This window comes from Durio zibethinus, chromosome 12 (assembly GCF_047325235.1).
Source record: "Durio zibethinus cultivar Kanyao isolate XHJ-2024 chromosome 12, ASM4732523v1, whole genome shotgun sequence".
Taxonomy (NCBI): Eukaryota; Viridiplantae; Streptophyta; class Magnoliopsida; order Malvales; family Malvaceae; genus Durio; species Durio zibethinus.
Window position 1 is genome coordinate 14,170,712 of NC_143173.1, and position 27,746 is coordinate 14,198,457.

Consider the following 27,746-nt stretch of genomic DNA (forward strand, 5'->3'; position numbering starts at 1 on the left):
CATTTTTTTTTCGTTGGTTTTTAAGATATTTCCTTGATTCACCATTTATTTCAACTCCAATTAGTTCCTGCCCAAAATTCATGCTGTAGTTTGGGCCTCATGATATCCCACAGCTGAAGGGAAATATTTCTTAGTTGTTTTTGAGATTGTATATTTTTCCCTCTAAGTTTTGAGATTCGACTCAATGCACTCTCTCGTAATTTTGAATAGATCTTATAATTTAAAACACGACATAAAATAATGCGATGATACAAAAATAAAAATAATATGAATTAAAATTTTATCAAAAATTATTAACTTTGATAAATTCAAAAAGTGTTTTTTATATTTTTATATTTGTAAAAATTGTGATATATAATTTTTATATAAAAATATAATATAAATATATAAATTATTAATATTTTAGAATACATAAATTATCAAATTTAATTTTGAAATTTTACTTTCGGCATTCTTGTTGAGCTCAAAACATTCATTGTATGAACCCAATCCAAAATTTATTTTAAAAGATAACATTAAATAAATTAAAAATTCAAATATTTGACATTTACCAATTTTTATTTGAGTTCTCATTTATTTTGAGAATGGAAATTAGGACTTCATTTGTCAATCTCATTGGCTCAATTAAACACAACCTGGAAATTTGGGAAAAGATCTTGGGAACAAAATTCAAGATGACAATAATAGCAAAACTAGGTCCTCCACATCTTTTTTTTTTTTCTCCATCAATCATCTTTTTCTAATGGGAAGGATTGTGGCTAGGAGAGGTTGGCTACAATTGATAATTACTTCATTGCCGTTCGGCAGCCTGATATGTACAGTTGAATGATCCATGAGAACTCAGAGATCGTTGAACCATTTTCAAAGGATATTATTTTATACCCAAAAAGAAATTCTGACAAGCCAAATGAATTTCTTTTTTTGTTCAAACAACAAATTATACCTTATATCTCATAATTTTAATTTTAAATTCGATTGTATAAAACTAAATATACATGTATATATTAAATTGTAATTTTAAATCTTCTAACACAACTCAATTTTTTAAAAATAATTTTTTTATTATTTTCTTAATCTTCATATCATTTTTTATTTCTCGCATCACCTTTCGTGATTTTTTTTTGGGAAAAGAAAATTATACAAAAAGTCTGAAACCAAGTAAAAGAGAGAAACTATTATAATAATCAGACGATCAAAAACTTGAATATGAAGCCAAATTCTCAGCAGCCATTTTGACAACAATTTACCAATGTAAAAAATAATAGCCAAATTCACATATTTACCAATGTCAAAACATATTAGGTACACTTTGGAGATGCCCCTTAAAAACAGACATCCAATGTGATACCCCTATTTGAAGCTCCTATCTATTGAAAATAAAGGATCCTTTGTTCTTCTTGCCATCGATATCGAGGCACGGAACCTCCATCAGTTAAAACTTGAGGGTTTTGTTTTCTTATTACTAAGGATGGCCTTTAAAAATTAGCCAATATTAACTTGCCCTCATGAACCGTAAAATGTTAAAAGCAAGGCTAGGGGAAAATCTAATTCTGTACAAAGAAAAGAGTCACCTGTAGTTGTCCGGAAATTCTTCCGTATCGTGTCACGCATAAGAGTAACTGTTTCAAAATGAAGAAATATTGGTACAAGCAATGATATAAAAAACAATTACTCTTAAATTTCAAAAAGATGGACAATTTTGATAATTTCTGCACATGCAAAAAGGATCTTCGAAAAAAACTGATAAACAATTATTCAACTAAGTCGAAGTTCAGAAGTGGTAAGGGAAGGAATTATTGGACAAGAATTGTTTAAATAATCAACCAATACCAGTATGGTGGCAGGAAGAAGCTACTCAATTTGAACTTGCAAAGAAATAAATAAATTAATATGCGTGAACAATCGACTTAATATAACTAAAGTTAGATAGGAGTACCTGAAGATTGGTTAAATGCCATGATATACACAATCCGGTAGCAGAACCGAAAGGCAGATGAATCAATAGCTCCAGTCACTCCATTTTTATTCCTCGCATTTCTGCAATTTAAGGCCTCAAACTAAGCACGAAATCTTATATTTCTACAAAGTCCCAGAAGTCCATTATATAGTATCTTAACTCGTAGATGGAAATAAGGGAAGCAGACATTAAAAGTCTCACCTTCTCTATTTCTACAATAGATCTGGGAGCATATATAGCAGCATGTAAAGAATTTACACTGTCATCGAATCTCATAGCTCACAATCTTAATCCTTTTCTAGATTCCGCAGAAGCCAGGCTTGGAATCTCAGCCTGTTGGCCTAAATTCAATAATTTTGCAGCTCTGAACTGCTTTAGGATTTCAGACCATCTTATGCGGGCTCACAAAATAGCGGATACATCAAGAATGAAAACAAGAGAATCAGGCCAAATGTTGCCAGGGTTGAAAAATCATGAGCAAAGGAAAGTCATGTTAATGAACACTGCAGTGCACTGGAATGTATATTAAATTTCGCAGAGAAGAATCATCAAGTCCAACTGAGCTCAAAGATCATTTGACAGCTGAAATATCCCACACATCTGAAGATATGGATTCTCAAGCAGCTTTTCATTGTTACTCTGCAGATTAGACACACAAAACAAAGACTTCAGCAACAAATAACTCAAAAGTAGCACTACGAAATTACAAGGAAAAGCATGTAAATCCAATGCAGAAAACAATTGATACCATAAAACAATTTAATATTTTCTATCAGCACTTCAAGGCATGGACGCTAATAAAATGTTGAACCAGAAGAATATAAGCAAACCATATGTAACGGTCATGTTAACTAAGAGAAATAAGTTACAGCGAAAACAATCTAGTAAATGACTGGCACAGTGATTGGCTGACCCCGAAATAATCTACCCATAACAAGGAAATTCATTCAAGTAGAACAGAATTTGGCACAAATATTATTTTCTACATAAGGCTTAACTTTTTTTAAACTTTAAGATGCAAAATCAATTAGACAAGGAAAATGAGATGAAGTTTTTCTTTCGGTGGAAATTCCATTATCAGGAATTTCAAACCAAAATCACTTTCAATATTCATGCAGAATATATTCATCAGTTGTTCTCATATGTAAACACTTCATAATTGCAATAAAGTGACTTCATACTGAAAATCAAGGATTCGCTTACCTGTTGAGCTTTAAAAACAAGCTTTTGTAGCATGTGTTGGTACTTTTCTGGTTTTTCAGTCATCATTCTCTGCAAAATTCCCATGCTTGAGTTGCTTAGTGGAAAAACATCACCATGAGTGGAAAAAAGGAAAACAGAAGGGGAACAGAAAGGACATAAAAAGAAGGGGAGAGAGAGAGAGAGATACACAAAATAAAGCTTTCTTACCTTCAACAGAAAAGCTGAAGAGTGATATGCCACCCTAGAATCATTATCATCCAAAAGCTCCCTGAAAGAAAAGGTAAAAAAGAAAGTGTAAATTTCGGCATGCCTGTAGGTAAGCTTCTGTCAAATTCATTCTTAACAAGCAAGGAAGTATAGATCACCTGAAAAATTCTTCTCCACCAACTTCTTGAAAAGCTGTTGGATCTGCAGTACATTTACCAATTAGAAGTAAAAGAAGGGTAGCCCGAATATCAGAAGTAGCACCAGGAAGGTTCCCTCTTCCTTTGCTTCCAACAGCAACACCTAGTGCAATGTTATCAGTTGCTGCACCTGCAAGTTGAATCAAAGGCCAATAAAACAGGACAGCAGGGACACGAGCAACTAATTGCATTGGCACAATGGCTTCTCCTCGGAGTAGCAGCACAGCCATAGAAGTTGTCTCACGTATCAGAGGTTTACTAACACTGTAACCTGATTTGTTATCATTTTCCTCCATTAATTCATCCCAGCAACAGCTTGCTTGTTGAGATACAAGCTCAGTCGTATTAGTTTTTCTAATTCCATCTGTGCGAGTAAAAACTTTAGTCTGTTGTATTCCTTCTCCAGATGGCATCACAGTTAAATGGGGAACTTTCAAGCACAATTGAGAAAATAGAATGTCACACATCTGTTTGCCAAAGAGAAAAGAATAGTGACTCTTACAGATGTATTAAGCACTAATGAGGAAATGATGAACAAGAATTCATACACTCAACGCTTAAATACTGGAGAAAATCCTTAAAATTTCAGATGTATACAATTTAGGCCAAAAAGATTTTATTTTTTTGCTATGACATCTCCCATTCATTTGGAAATATGAATAGATAAATCCATCGGACACAGGAAACCAAGCATCAAGTTCAACCACAAACTTCATCTTATCCTTTTATTCTAGCCAACTAAACTTCATTTCCTTCAAAACTCAAATGATGAGGCATTTGCTCGAGAATTACAAGTTACTGATGATAATAGATACAAGACAACAGTTCAAAGAAATGGGAGAATGTACAAAACGAAACTTGCAAATAGATCCTTGCATGCTTCATATCAAATTCAAATATGAAACAAAAAAAAGAAAGAAAAAGAAAATTAAGACTTGATATCTCTACAGAATTTAGAAATGGCTCTGTAGTCCTTTACAATATAAAGAGATTTTAGATGTAGGCTTTTTCCTTCAGTCACTGCAACCAGTTAAAATATGATCAGACACCTACTAGATTGAAAATATCACTGTAGTTAGACAAGTGGATATCATATCAGGTCTCAAGCATGGTAGTTAAAATCAGGATCCTAATAGGATCTAAGGAGTTCTAAAGAATATCTATAACAAGAAACTATAGAAAGCAAAAAATACCTAGAAAAGAGAGATGCATGCAAATTAAAAAATTCCCAAACCTTCACATGGAACAAGCCAGAAACTTAAGAGAGATAGAAACTGACAGTTTTGCATATAGCCTTCCATCTAAGATATTTGTGGGGCATGCTAAATGGTGAATCGCAACTTAACAATCGAAAGAGGTAAAATCTTAAAGAAAAAATTACAACAGAAACATCACATTAGGCTGAGGCTTCCTATCAGTTAATTCAAGTTTTATTGTTCTTCTCCTCTGTTTCCTTACTCGTATCACATAAAAATGTTTTTTGAGTAACCCTATGATCTAAAACAATAAATGTTAACTAAGGTCACCTGGAATTAAATTAAAGAACTTGGAACTTGAAAATTAATAACCATGTAAAAGTAGTATATACCATTTTAGCTTAAAAATTAGGCTAAACAATCAGATGAAGGCTTAAACCAAATGACCTTCAATCCTTGAAGGATTCTTTTCAAGGAAGAGAAAACAGAATAAAGTATTAACAATAAAACCAGCTAATCAAGCAGGTTCTGCACAAAGATAAGCTGGAAAACAGTATGAGGGGCATTTCTCTCCAAGAAATATCCATGATCGATCACATCATCTTCCCTTTCATTAAATAAAATTTAATTTAAATATCACCGACATTTTATAAGATGGTTTGAAAGTTCTCCAAGCAATATACCTTTAAAATATTCATGCGGTCCCTTTCATTTATTTGAGCCACCAAAGACAAAGCACTACTCATGATGTCTATCACAGCATTTGCTTTCTCAAGTCGGGTATCTCTATGATCAGGGCCAACATCATTGTTGCTTGACTGTTGCATTTCACTCTCGTCTAACAAACATTTGCACCTCATAAGAAGCCTCTCCAGAATAAATAGGAAGCCCCGCCGAATAATATTATTCTTTGACTTCAGAAGGCCGCACATCAGCCAAATAGACAAAGGCACACCAGAAGGATTGGAGGAATCATGAATACCAGCATAAGCAATTTTATTCTGCAAGCTCTTGACATTAGACCATATACTCCCATTCCTTGACTCACTTATTTCGGCAATAAGCAGATCCCCTAACCAGATAAATCCATTTTGGCGGTAAGAGATTCTATCAGAATGAAGAAGAGAATGTAAAATGCCCCAAGCAAGCTTCGCTTTCATTCCAACACCATTTTGCAGAGCTGAAATCTCAATACTATCCACAAACTTGTTGGATTTTGCTATCTGTTTAAGATGCAAGAACTCTTTGTCCAAATGAGTAAATGAACTTATTGTAGTATCCAATTTCTCTGAAATATTTTCTAACAACTGTAAAGGAAAACAAAAAATAATCAGAAAGCAGAAAGCAGATATACTTGCAATTCACGCAGTTGAATATCACTTTCTCAAACTCCTTCAAAATTAAGTAGAGATGAGGAGAGCGAGAGACAAAATTTAACATGACAAGGCTAGAAAGGATCTTCCCCCTCCCCTCATTCACTTTCAATTTCCATAAAAGCTATACTTGCACATATGAAATGAATCAAACTGGTGGAACCATATAAACAACCACACACTTAACACACCAAATTAGCAGCCCAGTTCTGATTTATCATCCCCTTCCCCCACCTGCCAAACATTAAAAACATGCATGCTTTTGCCACCACAGGCATAACTGCAAAAATATTCACAAGACATTACCATATTTAATCGCTCGCTGTTAGGGTATCTAGATAATGCAGCAGAAATTGATCTTCTCAAAAGCTCCCCAATGCCTTCCACCCCCAGCTTAACAGAAATATAAAAAGCTTCAGGTGCATCAGCCAAAGCCAGCAATGTAGCAATAGGCTGAATCTCATAATCACTATATTCAGAAACTCCTGTTGATATGCATGTTTCATTTATTTGATGCATAACATAGTCGAAGAGCACCAAATATAGATGTTTTCTTTCTTCCCTTGAGGTAGACAATGAATACTGCACTTGGTAATTGAAAAGAGAAAACATACACGTTAAAAGATTTCAATATGAATATGGATAAGTTTTTGAAAGCATTAATATAGTGAAAGGAAATGCAAAAAAGGATTAAGATTTAAAACTTTTGTATATATTTGAGTTGACCACCATATTTTCTGAAGTGTTGAAAACACATAATGCAATTAGTGATTCAATAATCATTGCTCTTTCTTAGGTCCAACAACTTCATAAAGAGACACATTGCAAGCCATTACTTGGGACAGAACAATCACCTAGTCTCCCATTTACCGAGGTTTGTTAAGCAATTGAAATATACTGCTTCTGTCATGTTATTAAATATTGGGTTGGGTCCATATGTTCTTTCATTCAGGAAACTTAATCCTTTAATTAAAGTTAAAATATTACACCAATAATAGCAAGAATGTTGCCTTACTGCAAAGGATCAAGTCGATCTTGTATCCATACATGCACATATCAAACTAATTGGCTTACCTCAATGAAGATAAAATCAATTCCGCCAATCAGGTCAACCTGGTCAACCAGAAAGCTTGCAGTACTCATGATTGCCGTAGCAGATTCATCAGGGACTCGATAAAGCATGTTTGCTAGGATACATATAAGCTTGCAATGAACAAGTCCAGCCCAGGAATTTACCCGGCTAGTCTCTATAAGTGCCTTGACAACCTGAAGACAAACAGAAATGAAGAGACCACAAATGAGACTCAGATTTATTGCCATAATAATACTAAGTTCCAATAGATTAAACTAAAACCATTTAAACAAACAACTCTAGTTAAGCAATAAAATTCCTCGAAAGGAAATCCGACCAAATCTTAAGTCAGCTTTCATTGACAAGACTGTATGAGTATGGTTTGGGAGGGAGATATTGCAGAGAGGGGTACATAATGCAAAAGACTATGAAAATTAGGGTTAATAAATTCTTCCAACATATTTAATTTCTGATGACACTGTGTGATTCTGTTTCCAATGGGGCCCATCCCAACACCCTCAGAACCTATAAGGCTAGAACTGAATCGCTTACTCAGCAAATTCTTCCAACATATAATGCAGAGGGTGCATATTGCAAAAGAAAATTGAAAATTAGGGTCAATAAGTTCTTTTAACATATTCAATTTTCCATTAAGCTGAGATTCTCTTTCCAGTAAGGTATATCAAATACACATCTCAGAACATATATGGCTAGAATTGAATCACATATCTAGCAAACCCTACCGGCCTTCAATTTTGCAATCCCCCTATGAGTACAGTATAAAAAATTGCCCTATGCATGATCCAGCACAAAGTGGTATCAGTATCATTCAGAGGAACTGTAATGCTAAGATTGCATTTTGCATATATTGGCTGGAAAAAATAATTCTTTCAAAGCAAAGTGTGAACCTTCTTGTGAGGCACTTGGCACTTCTAAAGCATGCCGCAAGAAATTTTAACATGGTAGAAGCAAGTGATACGTTATCAATCGGGAGACCAATAAGTCCACTGGGGTGTTTCAATTTTTCATTTAGATGTTTAAGATGGATGCTGCCACTTTTACAGGACAAGTACTTTCAAATATTGAACATAAATATGGTAACAAGAAGTGAAACATCCAAATTTCCTCCATTTGCACACAAACACACACGCACAAAAATAAAACACTCATTGGTTAAATCAAGATGAAAAACAATATGGTATTTGAAAGCTCCAGAAACTGGTAGCCAGGCATGGAAAACTGACTTACCCTAATGTCAAGCCCTTTTAATTGATTTCTCCAGATTTTGCCTCTATCACAGACAAAATATAGTAAACAGCTTAGGGCAGAAGCCCAGATAGATTCTTCCTTCTCTTCAGTCTGCAACAAGTATCAAGGGCATGAGACCATAAAGAATACTGAGGACAAATGAAATAGAATGGTAACAGTAAAAATGAAAATAAAGATAAGCATGTATGGATCATCCATAAAATCAAAGCAGCCAAAATGCACAAGCTTCAGCTCAAAGACTGCCTATACCTGAACAAGAAGAAGAAGTATCTCATATAAAATGTTTAAAATCCAAGACTCAAATTTATCAATGGCTGAGGAGATGCCCAACTTCTTGGTAGAATCTATTTTCCTTATTTCTTGTGTGGTAAGCTGATCTTCACTATTTAAAAGTAATTCTTGACTATACTCTTCTTCAATCACCAAATTATCATCAATTATCATTGGCTCCAACAAGTGAGCATGGACTGCAAGGTTTAGAATTAAATCAAAAGCACACACCCTACAAGCTGTTCTTGGAGAACTAAGCATCTCCTGTAAGACAATTAATAAAAAAGGTAAGAATTAAAAGATACTCTCACAATGCTTACATAACAAAGAATTGAAAACGTAATTGATGCAAAACCTCAAGCATAGACAGAGTAAGAGGAGCAGCAGTTCCAGGATCCAGGACATACCTACAAAACAGAATTTTCAGCAACTCCTTCTTACCATAACCATCAGATGATGTGAAATTTAAAAGAAGGAAACAAGCAATTTAAAAGAAGGAAAGAAGCAAAGGAAGAAAATGAAATAAATTCAATCACATGATTCTGTGCACAAACAATTATATTGGAAATTCAGAATCAAGCCCCTGGAAACTTTTATGAATGACTAACTCTTGTAATGGATCAGATTCATCTAGATTATAGAAGTGACAATTCAAGCCATGTCCTAAACAATGATCAAGGGGATGTTGACTTCATATACTTAAGAAGGATATATAAATTGTTTTCCAGATAAATTATTGTTAAATAGCAATGAATTAGTAAACTATTCCAAGTGCATCAAAATATCATGCATTTAGGATTGCTGGATAAAGAAAGAAGAAAGTTTGTCACCCTCTACACAAGGATGATTTCAACATAACTTATGCTCAGGCTACAGATGAAATCAGCACATCAACCAACCAGGCCTAATATGCACAAAGTAACTTATTATTATTATTATTATTATTATTATTATTATAGCATTAATAATGTGTCAATAAGTGGGGAGAGAGAGAGAGAGAGAGAGAGACAGACAGACAGACAGACAGACAGACAGACGGATAGAGAGAAGGTTAAATGTATGGCGTGCGATAAAGGACAAAAGAAGTCCAAGAAAAGAAGAAAACAGAACATACATGTCAATAACCAGCTTAATAAGAACGCTCACGGCCACATCCATTGATGGCTTTCCACTGTTATTACTTAATCTAGAAGACACCGTCATGGTATTAGCATTTGTAGAAGATGTCTCAGAGCAGACAGCAGCAATAACCTCGCATACCTCAGCAGGATTTAATCGCAGAGGTTGTTGTTCACTGATGCACACAAAAATATTAAATAAGAATAAAAAATAAACATAAAATCAACCACTTTGCAAGCTACCAATATTGTGAATTAAACTGCAGTTCAAAATAAATACGATCACTATGAACTAGAGAACAAGAAACTACGTGTAGCAAATGTAGGATACACCCAGCAACAGATAAAGATGCTGTAGAACAAGTATATAAATCAAAGTCAATGGCTGTTAATCAATGTTTCATATTCAACTCAAAAATATGAATGTCGTCAAATTAAACACGGTGTATTTGCTAACAACAGGGAAAAAAGAGAAGCTAACCTACTTAATCCCAAAACCTAGTAAACTAGTATGAGAAGCAAAATTCATTAGCTAACAAGTTACAAAATACCATCAATCAAAGGATGCCAAATTGCAAACCTGTAATGACGATACTGGAAAAGTGGCCGGGCACGTGGGCGAAATGTGCTTGCCGGAGAATCATCCCTACAGAAAAATCAAATGCAAGAATCCAAATGTAAAAGACTTGATATTAACAAAACATTGTAAAATAGGAGTTATAAAGTCCTTGCTTTTGTTCTATAGACTTTCATTTTCAACTTCATGTGCAATTAAATGAGCATTCTAAATAGCATAATCATTGTGACATGAATCATTCCAACGTCTGTAGAACATTAGAATATGAAGCAATATCTGCAAGGAGAGAAGGAATGGGCCCTAGGCAGGTTCAGCTAGGTCTAATTTAGTCCAACCTAGGCAAGATCTGCCAACAAACCTGAAATTTAACAATTACATAGAAAAGTTTGTAATTATATCATTATTACTATAGATATATTCAAATTAAAATGATTATTTATATAATATAACATAGTTTGGAGCCAGGCTTGGCTTCAGGGCATAATGTCTAAGCGACACATAACAGGTTGGACTTGCAGGCCTGTGCAGGCAGCATGGCCAACGGACTGCAGACAGGTCTAACTAAGGATGATTGAAGTATCACAAACAAGACTTCAGGTTTCAAAATGGTATAAACCTTGATCTTAAAGCATATTTTAGATAATAAACAAAGATAAAGGGCACAACAAAGTACACATGTATTGCCTTACATAAAAACTGCACCAATCTTACTTTTTTCCAATTTCCGGGCAGTTTTCATACACAATAAGGATGTTAGTAATAATATGTTTATGGTAGCCTAACAATAACCTTGGATATTGAAAACTGCTTTAGGTAATGACAATATCTGAATGGCAAGTGCAGTTTTGTTTTCATTAAAATTCATATGATGATGAATCTTCCACACACCTATAGTTCCTAGAACTTGCAATGAATACAATTTTGTATCTTTTCCATAGTTCTTAATTGATCCAATATTGTATTTCTTTATGATTCATCTCAACCCTCATATTAATATTCAGCATTATTTATGTGTAGGCAAAACGCTTACAAGGTTCTGAGCTCTTGGAGAATCACATATTTCTTAAGATTTCCAAATTCATAATTTCTCACAAAAAGAAAAGGCTCATCCAACCCCCGCCCCCAACAAAAGTAGGTATCATAACTGATAGATGCAACTAGTTTCAAGATCTAAACTCACAGGTCATGTTACTTTACCTCTATTTTTTCATAAAAAACCCATGAAAGACACATATGCAGCAGCCCATAGTGGAATAAGTACGATGGTATGAAACCGTGAGTATGGTTGACATCAGATTGGCCATATATAGTATGGTACCAGTATGGTACCAGCAAACCAAAACATGCAGAGTTCATCCCCAGTTTCAATGTCCCAGACTATCCAACTTAACCAAATTGGCAAACTCCATTAAAAGCAGTCATAACACGTTAGATACGGAAAAGGTTTTATCAACAGCTACCAGACTCTTAACCTTTAACTTAAAAACCCAAGGTATCTTGAAGCCAATGCCTTAAAGCTACCAGTCTACCACCTTTGCCAGCCATCAAAATGCAAATATCATACGTTTGACATTGCACAACCATACAAGTCACACTTTATGAGAATAACAAATATAAAGGATCCATATGGAGAGTGCAAATAATATAATGGTAAGTAAGACTAAACATAAAGCCATCAAAGCAATAATCTGAGAGAAGTGAAGTGCATACCAAATTTGATGAGGCCCTCCTTTACTGCGTTTCAACGCTGTTATAGCTCTCAAGTGGGAGCAAGCAAAAGCAGAATTGGCAATTGTCATGACTGATGAGGGCAGTAAGAGTTGATCAAGATAAGGCATATCAGCAGAGACGAAATATTTCCAGGGCTGGCCCTTCATTTTAGCTTCCATGTCTCCAACAAGTAAAGCAGTTGCTCCTACTTCCAAGAAATTATGCGTTCTCGCATCTTGAACACTCACAGATCGATCACTGTTTTTGAATATAGAACTTTTCAAGTGTCAAATTCGTTTTAGAAACAAAGGAACACATGGAAGAACATTATTAATAGCCAAAACATACTAGAGACTTAGAATGGAAGAAAATAATGCCAACTCGAACTATTTCAACAATATAGGTACATGCAAAATCGATTACCTTTCAGAATACAATAATGACAACTGGTGATCCCCCAGCCAGCGCCATTTCAAAACATCACATGCAATATATTCAGGATTCTCTATTCCATCAGCTTCCTCAATGTTTGACAAGTTTGAAACAGATAAAGTAGTAGCATCTTTCTTCTCTGAAGATTCTCCACCATTCACAGGACATAGCTGGGAATTAAAGGATCTACTCAACAAAGATGACAACGTGGGAAGCAACTGTCTTGATGCCAAGGTTGCTCCAGCAAAAGCTGCTGGCTGGAATGATCGCTTTGGAATATGTTTAGCCACTAGGGATCTCACATAATTCAATGACTTTACAAGTGCCACAGAAGCGAAAGTAGATACAGGCAAGGAAGGAGAAGAACTTGCAGGTGATGTTGATGTTGTTGATGACCCAGATTGTTGATTTAAAGATTGGGACCAAGGTGACAACCTTCGATTTGGACTAATGTCACATTCAGCAATTAAGTTAACACAAAACTGATCTATTTGCAGCAATGTCTCCTCACTGGGCTTATATCTACAGCAAATAGAAGAAACAATGAATTCCTAAAAACAAAAGAACAATATAAAATAGAACCTATAAACCTGGAACTTAAGGTCTTGATAAATCTTTCCAGTCAATCTGAAGCTGGATAGAAACCACAGCAGGTCCTATACAAATTGACTATAATAGTAACCTTATTTTATGAGCACTTAGTAGATGTCAATTCTGGTCTGCACATATCGCATTCTGGAACCAACAGTCAAACACTTTCCTATGCTACATAAAATGAAAACTATTGAAAATACAAGTTCACAGAAGCAACAACAACATACCTTAAAAGGTATCGCTTCAGGAGTGCCACACACCTTCCCACTACAGCTGGGCTGGCACAAATTATAGCCACATTAGCAGCAAAGGAAAATAGTACAAACACAATGCTTAATGCATAAATTAAAAGGAAAAGAAAAGTAAATTGTGCATGAAAAGTAACAATAATCAAATCATTAATTAACGGTAAAACAATTATGAACCTGAGAACAATGCTTTATAACAATACTTTATCCTTTCTTTACTTTTCTTCTTCGCAATATTATATTCCAGTCAATTGTTTAAGTATTATTGAAATAAAATGTACATTCTTCTTTGGTCATCTCTTTGAAATTTCCAAATACTTCATCCAAACATAACTTGTGGGTGTTTATAGAAGTTACACAAGACTCGTGTTAAGCTAAGACTCGTTGCACAAATTTGGTGTCAAGTCAACAAATTGCCTCATATGGATGAAGCATCATAAACCTTCAACAGCCAAAACATCAACAAAATTTCTTTTCAGCCTCTTACTGGTGCAAACTATTTAATTTACCACCACACTATCATTTATCAGCAACAGGATTACCTCTAAATCACTTAAACCTACATCTCCATTCTTCCAAACATGTCAACATCTCCGTCTCATTCTGAAACTCTTTGTGATTACAGAAGTATGCTACTTAAAGAATAACCAATCATCTCTCTCCAGCTATTGTTAATGAAAATCAAGCAACCAACAAGAATGATAAAAAGGAGTATTCCCACCTATCTTCCCTCCTTTCCTTCCCCTCCTATGCCCATCCAATGAACTTATTTGATGAAAAGGCACATACAAATAGAAAGACGATACAAGCAAACCCAGTTAAAAAACTCACCATCAACAATGGTGCATCATGTTGTATTGATGTAAATATCTTGTATATACTGATCTCATTTTCTTTCCAGCAAACGCTTATCAATTAGATTGATATCCAACTTTTATTTTTCCTCCAAACATGCGGATTCAGTGCAATGAGCAAGACAACCACGTCTATCATGTCACACCAGTAAGAAGAACCTTCTAGAAAGCCAACATTACTAAAGCCTGCTGGCCTAGCCTAATTACTAAAACATCCATAATTTTATATAGAACAATAGGTTAAATGTGGGATAAAAATGATAATGGCACTATGATTATTTAGCAAAGCAATAGGTAGAATGGGGATCAATTAGAATGACAAATGACATAAAAACTAACAAAAGCTGTTAATAGATAATAAATTACCTGCGTTCTCTCTCTGCAACTGTATGCTCTAAAATAACAATGTAAGCCAGGTCAGTTGTTGAGGGTGATGCCAGATAGTCCTGTCATTGTTAAATATAAGACATTCTGATATAATAAGGTTCAAATACAAAATTCCACAGGTAAGGTAAAAAAGGAAAGTCTAATACTGAAAAATATAAATAAGAAGAAAAACTCCAAAAAGAAACTCTAAAAAATATAAGACATTATGATATTATAAGATTCAAATGTAACTTTCATAGATGAAGAAAAAGGAAGGTCTAATACTAACATATAGTATATATTTTTAAAAAGAAGAAACTCAAACAAATAAACTTTAAATTCTCAACATTTACAGTGCCGCAAAAAGTTACATGAGGACTTGAGATTTGCTTCACCAGCAGCCTTATGTTTTAACAATATCAATGCTGACTCAAGTTGGACTAACTAAAAAAACAAAGTAATTTCAGGGTCACACTTGGATCCCCGTGAAAAAAAAAAAAGAAAAGACAACAGAAAGGAAAAGTTTACCGTTTTTGAATTTAAGATTTTGAAATTTCATTTTCTATCACCATGAATAGCATGTGAACCATCAGATCATATAGAATTCAGCTTAGTTTTTGACCAAGCAACAAACAATGGCAATTAGATTACAAAATACAGAAACATAAAAAGATTCTAATTCACTTCAATTCCTAATTAATTAAAGTAATCCATAAGCAAAGAAATACTGCATAAAAAAGTTATTGCTCAGCCAAACAATGTCAAGAAAGGTTTTTTCCCATTATAATAAATTCAAGCCCCACAAGCAGTTAACTGCCACATACCAGGGTGGTTACTATTTCATCTTACCTTCAAATCCCAAAACATTTGAAATGATACAAAAGACCAAATCTAGCAATCAAACCATTGTTAAAATGAAGAAAAACACATCAGATACTTCGTTACAGAAAACCACGAAGGGCAAAATTAGCAAGTCATTCACCTAATTGTATCTTGTTGTTGTTTTTACTACTTGCTTTTTGCTTCCGCAACCATAAAGCAAGAGGCCACATGGTAAAGAACTAAAATTTAAAATCTAACATTGCAAATAACAAAATGTACGCATTTAATTTCGAACATTTTCATTTTTAATTCAATATTATCTCCTTTTTTTACTCTTTTCTTTCGCCAATTTCGCACCGTTACAGGAAACAACAATGATGCGAAACTAAAAAGTAAATCACTTTATTTTCACTAATTTACACCCATTTTCCAACCATAATTCTCTATCTTTTGCCTATAAATCAATTTTCCATTGGTTTCGCCACCTGAATAAATTTTAATTATATTCTATTTTTATTTTTTTTTCAATAATAATACACAGTATAAAACAATAATTGTATTAAAAACAAAATTACACAGTAAAAATTCAAGATCTAATAATAAAACAACGAAAAATTTTAAATCCAACCAAGTTTACGAACCCGAAGTGTCCTCGAAGCTTCAGTTAAAACCAAAGAAAGACTACCATGGTGATAAGAGCTAACTCCTCCAGCCACCAACGCCGGTGACGAAGAAGAAGAAGAAGACGAGGACGAAAGACAATCCGCCACCGCCCGACGCAAAGGTTCCGGCGGCTTCTTAAGCGAAGAAGATCTAAGCCTCGACACTCCACTTGCAGCTCCTAACTGAATCCTCGAGCTCCCCGGGCTCCGACCAGGACTGAAAGTTGCTGTCATCGGGTTTGGTAGCACCGAATATACGTACAAACGACTGTGAACTTAACTCCAATTAAAAAAAATTTTGTATTAAATTTTTCAGCAATGATTTTTTTTTTTATTTTGGATTTAGTTTCTCCATTTGAAAAGAGAAAAGGAAAGATGTGGAAATTGTCGAAGTTTGCCAAGTGAGTATTAGCTGTAAGTAAAAGCGTGGCTCATGGGAGGCATTACGAGCTGGCAACCACTTTTTTTTATTTCCTTTTTTATCACTATTTTTTTAAAGATTAAAATGATTTTTTTTTGTTTAACTTTGGGAAATTAAATCCTTAAAACTAATTGATAAGGAAACGGGAAAGTAGATTTGTTGCTAGAACTAAGGGTAAACGAGGAATTTTAATTTTTTTCCTCTTTTTGAAGTGAGAATTTATAGGTTTAATAATTCGTGTATTTATATGATGTAAAATATTAAAAAATTATATATTTTGTAATATTTTATTAAAAAATTATATGTTAAAATTTAAATTAATATAAAATATGAATTATACATTTTTAATTTTATTAAATTTATTTATGATTTTTATTATAATTTTAAATTATATTATTTTTATGTTATTTATTCGTATCATTTTTTTATTATATCATTAGTCATATTTAAAATTATCAAATTTAAAATTTTAATTTAAATTATTTATTTGGCCTAAAAAAAGTTAAATTGAAAATAAAGTTTTTTTATCAAATAATTAAAAAAATAATTAGACATATCTTTATGGCTTATTACATAATAAAAAATAATTAAATTCATTTTTATACATTAATGATAAATTTAATCATGTTTATGAAATTTTAAAAATTTTCAAGTTAATTATTTGGTAAATCATACTACTTTCATCTCAATATTTAAATTATAATCGTTAAATTAAACTATAATTGTCCAAACATTTTTATAAAATCTTCCGCAAATATTATTATAATGTTATAAAGCAATAAATTTAAAAAATTCACTTGTGTAAATAATATCAGTATTCATAAATTATTTGAGTTTAATTAAAATAAAATTTAAATTCAATTTAATTATTATTTAATAAATTTTGAATTTGAGTAATTTAATCTATTAAACGAATCAAATTCAAATAATATTCAAATTAAGTAATTCGTAACATTAATCAAAATTTTAAATTTTAATATATTTTTGTTATTTTAATTAAAAATTATTATTTTATTTATATATATCAATTCAAATTTGAATAAATAATCAAATTTAAAATAAAATATAAAAATCAAATTTATTTTTTATTAAATAAATTTAATTAAAATAATTTAATTTTTATCTTAAATTAAACTTAAATTTAAAAATTAAAACTTAATCAAATACAAAATTCAAATAATAAATTTCAAGTCCAACTCCCACTTTTCACTTAAATTACACCCTTATATATAATAAGCAAACCAAATATTTATGCATGCATTTTATCACTCAAAAACTAAATTCAAATAATTTAAAACCAAAAAAATATATATTAATAGTGATAACTGTCTTTAATTGAAGCATAAAGAAGAAAAATAACTTCAAGTACATTTGTCACGCTACATTTTAGAAGCTGCAATTGCAACTTTTTTCGCATCTTCTGTGGTTTCATCAGCTCCGAGCTGATCTAAAATATCTTTATAAAGCACCTTTCTATTTTCACTATAAACTTCTCCGTTCCATCCTTTTTTAGCCAACTTTTCTCCTAATTCCACCGCCCCTTTCATCGTCTCCTCCGCCGAATCGTACGCCGCCGTCACAATTCTCCTCTCTACTCCTTGCTCCGCCGTTAACTTCTCCGCTTTTAGCACAACCTCTCGCCGTACTGCGGCATCGCCGATCTTGCAGCTAATAATAATAAAATCTGACCGTTCGATGATAGTAAAAAAAAAAAAAAGTAAAGAAAACAACGTACTGAAATTGATTAAAGAATTACCTTATGACGGTTATGAACCAAGCTGGAAACTTCATCCCGATATTCATTTCACTCATATACAAAAACCCTCGATCTTTTCTCATAACAATATAGTCATGGCTAAGGGCCAAGATGAGTCCAGCGGCGCAGGCGTGGCCAGTGATGGCGGCGATGGTAGGCATAGGAAAAGAGATTAGGTCGTTGATGAGAGCTCGGAGCTTGGAAGACATTAGACAGATCTTGTCTGGTGAAGAGCCTGCCCAAGCGAGATCATAGCCGTTGGAGAAGAACTTTCCGTGAGCGGTGGTGATGAGAACGGAGCCGGAGTGGGAGGTTGGGTCGGATCGGATCCGGCTCAATGCTGACCGGATTGAGTCGATTCGGATCGGGTTTAAACGGTGCTCGTCTTCGCCGGTCAACGTTAAAATGAACAAGTTACCTCGCTTCTCCAATGTGCACATGTCCATGATTCGAAGGCCACTGTAGAAACAAACGGAAACTAAGAAACGATAAAATTTATAGCGTTTAATTTCTGTACCTAAAATGACAATTTTTATTTTAAATCAATCACTCTTGTTTGTTTCAACTATTGTTTGTTTTTTTTATACAGACATTGGGAGATGAAAAGTCACAAAACGTGACAAAGAATCTGTTGATTTTTAAATTATTGTATCATGCATCATATTTGCAGCCGACTTTGACGGCTAAGGTTGGCAATCTCTCCGATAAATTTCGATTTGATTAGATTTTATAAATTTAATTTTTTTTTAAATCAAATTTTAGATTGGATCTGATAGAATAAAATTAAAAAATTTTAAATGAGATCAGATTCGAGTTTTAAACAAATTCGATTATATCATACCTAATATTATATAAAAAATTATTTTTTAATATTTATTTATAAATATTTATAATTATATATTTAAATATTTATATTTAAAAAATAATATTTTTATATTTTAAAAAAATAATATTTATTAATTGTGGGTTAAATCAAATTGAATACGATTTATATAATATCAAATAAGATTAGATTCGGATATAAAAACAATAAAAAAATTTTTTGTATATGATCAGATTCAAAATAAGCAAAAACTCGTCTCAATCCGACTTATTACCAACTCTATTGATGGCTATTACATCTATTATTACTCATAAATTATTTAAATTCTAATCAAACTCAAATTTAATTTGATTATTATCAAATCAAATTCAAGTTCAAATAGTTTAATTTATTGATCGAATCAAATTCAAATATTTTTATATCTGACTTGAACAGTTCACACTTCTAATAAAATTTTTATATTTTAATTATTTTAATTAATAAAATATTTCAAACTCAAGTTTGAATATAAATAATCAAGCTTTTATCAAATATAAAAATCAAATTTATTTTTATATATTAATTAAATTAAAATAATTCGATTTTTATCTCGAGTCGAACTTAAACTAAAAAAATAAAACTCAATCAAATTCAAATTGAATTTCAAATCTTGAATTTAAAATCAAACTCAAACTTAATACTATATATTTTCAAACTCAACCGATTATATTTTTAATTATTCTTAACTCCAATCATTTTAAATATAGATGTAACATGATAAAAAAATGAATATAATTTATAATTTGAATAAAATTATATAAAAATTTTATATTTAAGATAGGATAATGATGTAATATATGTGTTAAATATAAAATAAATTAATATAAATATGTAGACTGTCAAATCTAATCACACCAACCACTTATTTCTTTCTAAATTGTATGAAACTTATACCAGATATTAGGGGTAAAAAAAATCAAAAAAATCAAAAAACAATTCAAAAATTGTAATATTCAGTTCAATTCTAATCAATTTTTTTTTTTTTAAGTTTTGAATATTAAATGTATATATTAAATTCAAATATAATTTTTAATCAAAAATTAAAATCGATAAAAATTAAACTAAATCGAATTATATATTTTATTAATTTTTATATATTTTAAATTTTTATAAAATAAAAATAATAATTTTATATCAAAATTTATTTTAAAGATATTAAAATTTTATATTAAAATAATATATAAAAAACAAAATCTAAATATTAAAAAACTGATAAACCTAATCAAACTGAAGCGATACAATTTAGATCATATAAAAATTTGATTTGATTCATAACATTATATTATGTAATATCTAAAAAACCGAAAACTGAACCAAGTCTCATCCGTTATCAACCCTAGTAGATATTGATTTATTGAAGCCTCCTTGATGGGTCATCATACCTTGCTGTGTTTCTTTGTTAACTTCTGGCCAGAAATGGATCTAGATACAAAGGATATCTTGAAAACAAACACATGAAATCAATTAAGAATTGTAGAACAATGGTGTATTACTGTAAGAATAAATCAATTCAGAATCAAATTGTAAGATGAGTCAAACAAGGGGATGCCAATGGATGAACCCTATCAAATTGGTTAGTTAATAGTTAATACCTACGTACACCACCGCGGTCATACATCCTCGCAGAAGGGCACTCATAGTGAAGGTGACCCCTTCCGCCACAGTTATTGCATATGACAATGGACACACAGTCGCGGCTGATATGGCCTGGCTGGCCACAGTTGCGGCAAATAATGTCTCGAAATGAGCCTCCCATGTCTGATTTCAGACTTGATTTAGTACATTGTCGGGCTACATGACCTGATATATTGCAGATGTTGCAAACTGGCTCATTAGGGCAGTTGCGAGCAAGATGGCCAGTTTTTCGACAGTTATTGCAAGCCTTCTCATTGGTACAGTCTGCAGCAATGTGGCCTGGCTTGTAGCAGTTGTTGCAGAGTCTTGCATCATGAGCTGGAAATCCTGGATTTAGGCAATCGCGAGCTAAGTGGCCCATCTTACCACACATATGACAAACAGGCTCATTAGGGCAGTGGCTGGCAAGATGCCCTGGCTTCTTGCAGTTCCAACACATCGTGGTTGAGTTGCATTCAGCTGCGATGTGACTACAACAAAATAAGAGGCACACGGATCAAAACCAAATTTATCATTCAAAGAATGAATTAATGTAGCATGGAAGGTTATACCCTTTCCTTTTGGCTAATTGTAAGGTTCAACATAAATTAAACGAGGAATTCATCTCACCCAAGAAGCCCGCAGTTGTTGCACACAGTCATATTTGGACATTCCCTTGCAATATGTCCGGGTCGCTTACATTTATTGCACAAATAATCTTGCCTGAGAAACACAAACAGAGTTATCCAAACAAAAAGCCAAAACGAAAGAAATAAAGAAAAGCAGCAGCAATTGGACAATGAGAAAAGCTGCAGTTATAAGCCCGAGCCTCAAAAGTGAACTGCAAATTTCACAGCAGCAAGAGAGCAAGTGAACATTAAGAATGTTTCAGGATTAGAGATAGTTCACAACCTCAAGATTTAAGATACACATTTTCATGCAAAGTTCCCATGTACTCTCCAGACGACCACACTCCCCCTGACAGTTGCCATGAATTGGTCTTTTCCGGAGTAATTTAATTGACATTATATTCAATACTTCTATCTGTCCATAGGGCCTTAATGGCACCATTTACCAGCTGGGACTCATTCCAAGGAATTTTAAGTATTATATGGTAGAGCACCACAGATGAGAACATGAACAAACATAGAACGCAAAGCATGAAAATTAAAAAAAGTACACGAATTTGCGGTTCAAGATCACTTCTCAGTTAACATCATAAGCCATTATTTCATAAATCAGTCCATTATGTGTTTACTTTCTTAAAATGACCACATCATCCATTTCACCTCAAATCCTGTTTCCTCCAATTGACAATTCTTGTGATGCATCACAGCAGCACTGCAAACAGCCTAGACAGTATCCAACTCGGGATTCTTGTTGTCGGTAAATTCAGTACGAAAATAGTGAGATCCTTAACAATATAAGGTTTTGCAACCTAGAAGGTAGAACTAAGTCCTTAACCACCAAGCAAAAATGGTTCCACAAAGCATTTTATCTCACATCAGGCTGGTACTTTTAATAGAACCCTTCCTCGATCCTTGCATTGCATATCCTCGCCTTTTCATCTTGCCTAAAAATTTTGTCTAATCTAACAAATGCACTAATTTCAAGTAATTTTTTTTCCCCAACATAAAAAATTCAAACATCAAACATCATTCTTCTTTTTTTGAGAATTCCACCAGAAGAAAACCCTTTTTTATCCTCAAAAGAACTCCAATTTATTCTGAAACAAAACTCAATTAAATTTCTAGCAATTTCACATAGGCTTTGAATACAAAACACATTATCCGAACATAACTGCATCAATCTTTTCAAAGAATTGTCAACTAAACAAAATAAGACACCAAAAACTAAACCGAAAATCTTTATCAAAGACCATTAACCACAAATAACTAAGGGCTCTGTCTGGTTTCTTGCTTTTGCTACTTGCTCCTTGTACATTTTACCTCTTAAAAAGTCATTATAAAGCAAAAAGTAGAAAACAAAACCATAGTCAATTAAAAAAAAAAAACAAATAAATAAATAAATTGTAACACCAAATTTTCACATAATTATTCCATTAAAAAAAATAAAATCAACCATTTGTAACAATAAATTTTCCCATAATTATTCCATAAAAAATAAAACCAACCATCCATTTTATTATAGAAAAAATTATTCTTCTTTAAATTTTAATAATTCTTTACACATATAACAAAAGGGCACTTTTTATTTATTTATATATTTATTTTTTACTTTAAAAAAAAAAAAAAAAGGAACAATCAAACAAAGATTCTCAATAACCTTAAAACAATCGAAAGGTAGGTCGTACCGATGATTCCGGCGGTCCCTGGAGTACGGTGCATCACGGTAAGAAACTCGTTCAATGCTTCGAAACCTCTTGCCACGTGGCGGGCTCCTGCTGCTATTCAGACTCATTCTTCAAAAAAATTCGAAAATAAACCATCAATTCTGAGAGAGAAAAAGCAACATTAATTAACGCATTTCAGATCAGAAAAAAAATTTATTCCAATCTACCAAACAACAAAAAAGAAAAGGCTTTATAGTTTATATACGTAATAATACGTATACGTATATGTATATATATACACGTGGAGTTAGCTTTACCTGGAAAAATTGAGGTGTTTCAGATTTGAAAGTGTTGTTTCAACCTGAGATTTTCATTTTAAGGTGGAAGAGCACGTGTTTTTTTCTTAAGCTGGAATAAAGAACGACGTCGTTTACTTCCCGTTTCTGGTCATGTTTCGATATTGGGTTAGCTCAGGAGATTAATGGTTAGTAACGTGTCCAAAAGTAATATTCAAAGATAATCGCAACAAAAAATTAAAAAGAAAAAGAAAAATTATGTGGATTATTATTTTTATACATTTTTTAAGTTTGATAAAAAATAATTATTACCATAGTATTATTATTTCATACATTAATAATAAAAATTTGAAACTCCATAAATAAGTCTTATAAAAATGTTATTAAAGTTCGTTAAACGTAATAAACCAATAAAAACAAATACAATATATTCACTAACCGCTAGCCAAAATCTTTGTTCCTTCACACTCCTATTTGAAACTCTCTTTGGAGTAAGAGAATCATACATCTATTACTCGAATGTCAAAATCTACAAAAACTCTCATATGAAGTAAGACAAAAAAGTAATAACAATGTTTTGCATGAATATAAATTATCTCAACATGGTACATCAGGCTAATGGATAAAAATATCTTATATTGATATTTCTGACTTAATTCAATTTATTCATTCAATCACAATTAAAAGATGAGATTTAATAAATTTGAAATTCAAAGCGTAACACATACAAACCCTTCTCGAATTCAACTTTGGTCTATTTTGCACTAAAAAATGCCTATATCAAAGACACTAATCATGTTGGGTTGTCAAAATGCAAGGAATGGGAAAGTTAATGCACCAGTAAGAAATATCACTATATATTTGCTGCTGATGTTAAAGCTCTCTAGTGAAGAGAGATAAAACAATACTATAGAATCCAACATAAAGAGAGAAGGAATGCAACAGTCAAACTGTAATGAGATTGGTACCCCCACAAATCATCATATATTAGTCAGTAAGGGGGGAACACTGACCCCATATGAATCCACAGATGTAACAAATCAAGACAAGGGATTTCAGGAACAACAACCCAATATCAAAGCAAGTTCAAGTTCCAAATTTGATATAGACATTGCATTTAAGTGAAACATTTCAAAGTAGATGATACATTTTACATGGCATGGCTCTTTATGACATCGAGACCCATCTCGGTAGGATCGGTAGCTTGCAACTCTACCTGGATACCATCCAATTCCCTTTTGAACCTGTCCTTGGAGCTGGCATAGATCATCTTGCTTCTTACTTTTGATGTATCAGGAGACCTTCACGTATAAAAGGTTAACAGATGAGTGAAGCAATTCAGGGGGGATCCATGAACAGAAAAATTGAACAGAACAGGCTACAAAGACTACAAATGCATAAACACTTTGGTACCAGGCAATGAAAATAATTCTGCTCTTCTGGCAGTTCTCATCGGTCACAAAATCAAAGTCATAGACAGCATATCGACACTCGTCAGCTGGAAGGCTAGCAGTGAAAGCCTCATAGCTATCAGTAGGTTCACCAAGCTTTTCCACAACTACTTGCTTTTGCTTTTCTTCAATCTTGAAAACTATGAAGCGGTAAGTCCTTTTAGCTTTCAGTTCTAAAAACTTCAGCTTGCAATCATCATGCACAGCCATTCCTGAAGCTGCGTTTGCCTGTATATCATGCACAACCATCTCAACAAATATCATGCATCAACTAAGCCAACTAAAAATCCATACCACAGATTACAAAAGAACTACTGCACAGTCAAATACAATAAGAGCTCCCAACTAACCAAGAATCTAGTCAATGCTATTGTAACAATGACAATACTTAGAAATCATATTCAACAAAGCCTGTACTTAGACTTGACAATTCATGTATTCGTGTCACATAAAATATTAAAATTGATGTATTCGTACCGTATTTTACATGAAAATTGTGTTACAATTTGTGTCGATACAAAAATATGAAATGGTTTTTTTTTTTTTTTAATGTTAAACTCGTATATATTTATTACTAAAATTTTAAGCAACGTCACCTTTGAGTCCTTTATATCGTATTCATGTCATGTTACCTTGTCGTATTCATTTTCGAAACAAACTGAGTGAAGTGCTTGCTTCAACCGCCAAAAGAAAAAGATTTTCCTACATTACAATTTACTCCCACCTCTTCAACTAGAGATGCCCATCACTCATACCCACCCCACTCTATCAAACAATTTTACAAGTGTTAACAGCCAAAATTGCTAGAGATTTGAAACAACACCCAACAAGTCCAATTCCCACTACAAATAAAACCCATTAAAAAAATTACCAAGTTAATGGATTTATTCCTTTTTATTATAAATTGCTTAGTGAAAATGCTTATTCTACATTATTCCTTCTCATTTTCTCAAGCTCACCATTAACATTTCCTTCTAATATCAATCCCCTTTTGATACCCAAACATTATGCAAACGCAAATGGACAGAAAAACAAAAAGAATAAAATATTTTTTATTTATCACAAAATTTACTAAAATTAGAAACCGCAAATATTCTAATTCACATATAAAGTAAATAAAAATGCGAAATGAAGCAAAGCGCATGAGAAGTATTATGTGACCGCAATCGGTCAAAAGGTCAGACGTGAAGATTGAATCGAACATTGAAATCAGATTGGGGAAGTAAAGAAATACCTAATCAAACCCTAAATTGGAGAAGTACTACGCCTAATTTTACGAAAATCATAACTAATTCGACAGATCAAACATTTTTTAAAGCTGCATGAAATAAAAATGAAAAAGAAATTGAAAAAAAAGACTGAAAATTTCAGGGGTTAGGAGATAGGGTTAGTGAAGTAAAAAAGAAGTTGAGGAGAAAGTGTTTACCATTTTGTTTCCCAAGAAAGCGAAGGAAAGAGCGAGAAAGGCCGAGAAAATCTAGGGCTTCTTCACAGAGCGAGAGAAAGGGAAAGAGAATTGAGGTGATAAACGATAAGACTGTAATTTTAATTTTTTTTCCTTTTTGAACGGCGACGAGTCGACGACAACTTGAAAACGCCGAGGCTTTTAATTTTTATTTCATTTCAATTTCCTACCTTGCTTTTTAGGGTAAATTACACCCCTATGGCACTTAACTTTCAATCACATAACATTTTGGTCCTTAAATTTTTAACATTAAAAGAATTAATGGATTACTTTTAAAATTATAGAATCCAAATTTGCATCTCATAATTTAAGAATCACAAGTGTAATTTATCCGATAATTTATTGCTTCAACTGTTTGAGCTCCTTAATAGTAATTCAATGAATCATTAAGTAATTCAAGGTTTAGTGAGTGGTTAAAATTACATTCAACAATTCAAATATTTATTTTGTATAAAATATTAAAATATTAAAATTTATATTATATTTTATATAAAAATTATATATTATAATTTATATCAAATTAAAATACAAAATATATTTTTAAAATTTTATTAAATTTATGTATAATTATTATTAAAATTTTAAATTATATTATTTTTATATTTTTTAAAATTATATTCATATCAGCATTTTAAATTATTAAATTTAGTTTTTTTTTTTTACTTTGTTATGATTTTTTTTTGTGCCAATAGTGTCATTAAATCCAATAAAAAATGGGTCTTTAAATTTGTTGGAAAAAAAATTCTACAAAGTTTAAAAATATCTAAGAGTTTCATAAGAAAACAATAAAATTATTTAAAACATGAAAAAAAAAACCGGTTTAAAATATATGAAAGTGGGGGAACACCCAGTTTGAAGTCAATTATGTGCTGGGAATTGGGGCTTTATCTTCTTGTCTTGTTTAGTGGCCAACAAGAAAAATCTTCAATATTTTGTTCTTCCTGTCTTCTAAAGTGATCATCGCAAACACCTCATACCAACAATAAACTTAAAAAAAAAAAAGTTTATTCTTTTAACAATAAGAATTTTCAAACTTTTTTCCATTAAATTTTTTTTTCTTTAAAGGTAAATTAATCAAGCAGGGCATTAATTGGATAAAAACATAAACAAAATTTTTAAAAAAATGCAGTATGTACTGGAGAATCAATATAAATATATATAAATAAAGAAATTAATAAGAATTCAAAAATTAAATCAACTGATTAATATAATTATTTTTAAGATATGATATCTGATAGCTTTGGAGTTCAAATATGAACGTCTGTAATCCTTTCTTCTGCCTTCAAATTATAGTTTAATTTGCAAAAAAAATAATAAAAAATACTAGAAAAGCTACAAGAAAATTAAAAATAAAGTAAAAGATAAATCCATAAATATTTTGATCAAATAAATCCTTACATTAAGATGTGCTTAAACATGATAATATTTCAAGACATAATAATAATAATTCAAAAATTAAAT

The 27,746-nt window shown here is 32.1% G+C and overlaps 4 protein-coding genes across 10 annotated transcripts; all 4 read right to left on the minus strand.

Annotated features, from left to right (window-relative positions):
• Positions 1 to 1,250: 1,250 nt before the first annotated feature.
• Positions 1,251 to 16,562, minus strand: LOC111295869 (uncharacterized). 2 transcript variants are annotated; one of them, XM_022889639.2, is made up of 19 exons: positions 16,107 to 16,560; positions 14,644 to 14,723; positions 13,403 to 13,453; positions 12,573 to 13,103; positions 12,150 to 12,407; positions 10,443 to 10,508; positions 9,859 to 10,038; positions 9,100 to 9,151; positions 8,724 to 9,008; positions 8,454 to 8,564; positions 7,208 to 7,399; positions 6,440 to 6,715; positions 5,444 to 6,067; positions 3,526 to 4,031; positions 3,368 to 3,428; positions 3,161 to 3,229; positions 2,159 to 2,596; positions 1,937 to 2,037; positions 1,251 to 1,619 (listed from the first exon to the last, which is right to left on the minus strand). In XM_022889639.2, exons 1-17 carry the CDS (start codon positions 16,359 to 16,361, stop codon positions 2,522 to 2,524), a joined length of 3,672 nt encoding a protein of 1,223 aa, XP_022745374.2. In that variant the 5' UTR covers positions 16,362 to 16,560; the 3' UTR covers positions 1,251 to 1,619; positions 1,937 to 2,037; positions 2,159 to 2,521. The 2 variants fall into 2 exon arrangements, with proteins under 2 accessions (XP_022745374.2, XP_022745376.2); XM_022889641.2 differs by lacking the exon at positions 13,403 to 13,453 and having other exon boundaries at positions 16,107 to 16,562.
• A 1,276-nt stretch (positions 16,563 to 17,838) lies between these two features.
• LOC111296549 (enoyl-CoA delta isomerase 1, peroxisomal-like) lies at positions 17,839 to 18,925 on the minus strand. Its single transcript, XM_022890918.2, has 2 exons — positions 18,305 to 18,925; positions 17,839 to 18,216 (listed from the first exon to the last, which is right to left on the minus strand). The coding sequence occupies exons 1-2, from the start codon at positions 18,748 to 18,750 to the stop codon at positions 17,928 to 17,930; spliced, it is 735 nt and encodes a 244-aa protein (XP_022746653.2). The 5' UTR covers positions 18,751 to 18,925; the 3' UTR covers positions 17,839 to 17,927.
• A 1,460-nt stretch (positions 18,926 to 20,385) lies between these two features.
• LOC111296329 (uncharacterized) lies at positions 20,386 to 24,091 on the minus strand. 5 transcript variants are annotated; one of them, XM_089740663.1, is made up of 6 exons: positions 23,809 to 24,091; positions 23,391 to 23,516; positions 23,095 to 23,202; positions 21,411 to 21,503; positions 20,759 to 21,271; positions 20,386 to 20,605 (listed from the first exon to the last, which is right to left on the minus strand). In XM_089740663.1, exons 3-6 carry the CDS (start codon positions 23,199 to 23,201, stop codon positions 20,566 to 20,568), a joined length of 753 nt encoding a protein of 250 aa, XP_089596789.1. In that variant the 5' UTR covers position 23,202; positions 23,391 to 23,516; positions 23,809 to 24,091; the 3' UTR covers positions 20,386 to 20,565. The 5 variants fall into 5 exon arrangements, with proteins under 5 accessions (XP_089596789.1, XP_022746311.2, XP_022746312.2 ...); XM_022890576.2 differs by having other exon boundaries at positions 23,095 to 23,234; XM_022890577.2 differs by lacking the exon at positions 23,809 to 24,091 and having other exon boundaries at positions 23,095 to 23,234; positions 23,391 to 23,636.
• A 113-nt stretch (positions 24,092 to 24,204) lies between these two features.
• LOC111296330 (actin-depolymerizing factor 2-like) lies at positions 24,205 to 26,405 on the minus strand. 2 transcript variants are annotated; one of them, XM_022890579.2, is made up of 3 exons: positions 26,247 to 26,405; positions 24,783 to 25,048; positions 24,205 to 24,670 (listed from the first exon to the last, which is right to left on the minus strand). In XM_022890579.2, the coding sequence occupies exons 1-3, from the start codon at positions 26,247 to 26,249 to the stop codon at positions 24,520 to 24,522; spliced, it is 420 nt and encodes a 139-aa protein (XP_022746314.1). In that variant the 5' UTR covers positions 26,250 to 26,405; the 3' UTR covers positions 24,205 to 24,519. The 2 variants fall into 2 exon arrangements, with proteins under 2 accessions (XP_022746314.1, XP_089596791.1); XM_089740665.1 differs by lacking the exon at positions 26,247 to 26,405 and having other exon boundaries at positions 24,783 to 25,084.
• Positions 26,406 to 27,746: the final 1,341 nt, after the last annotated feature.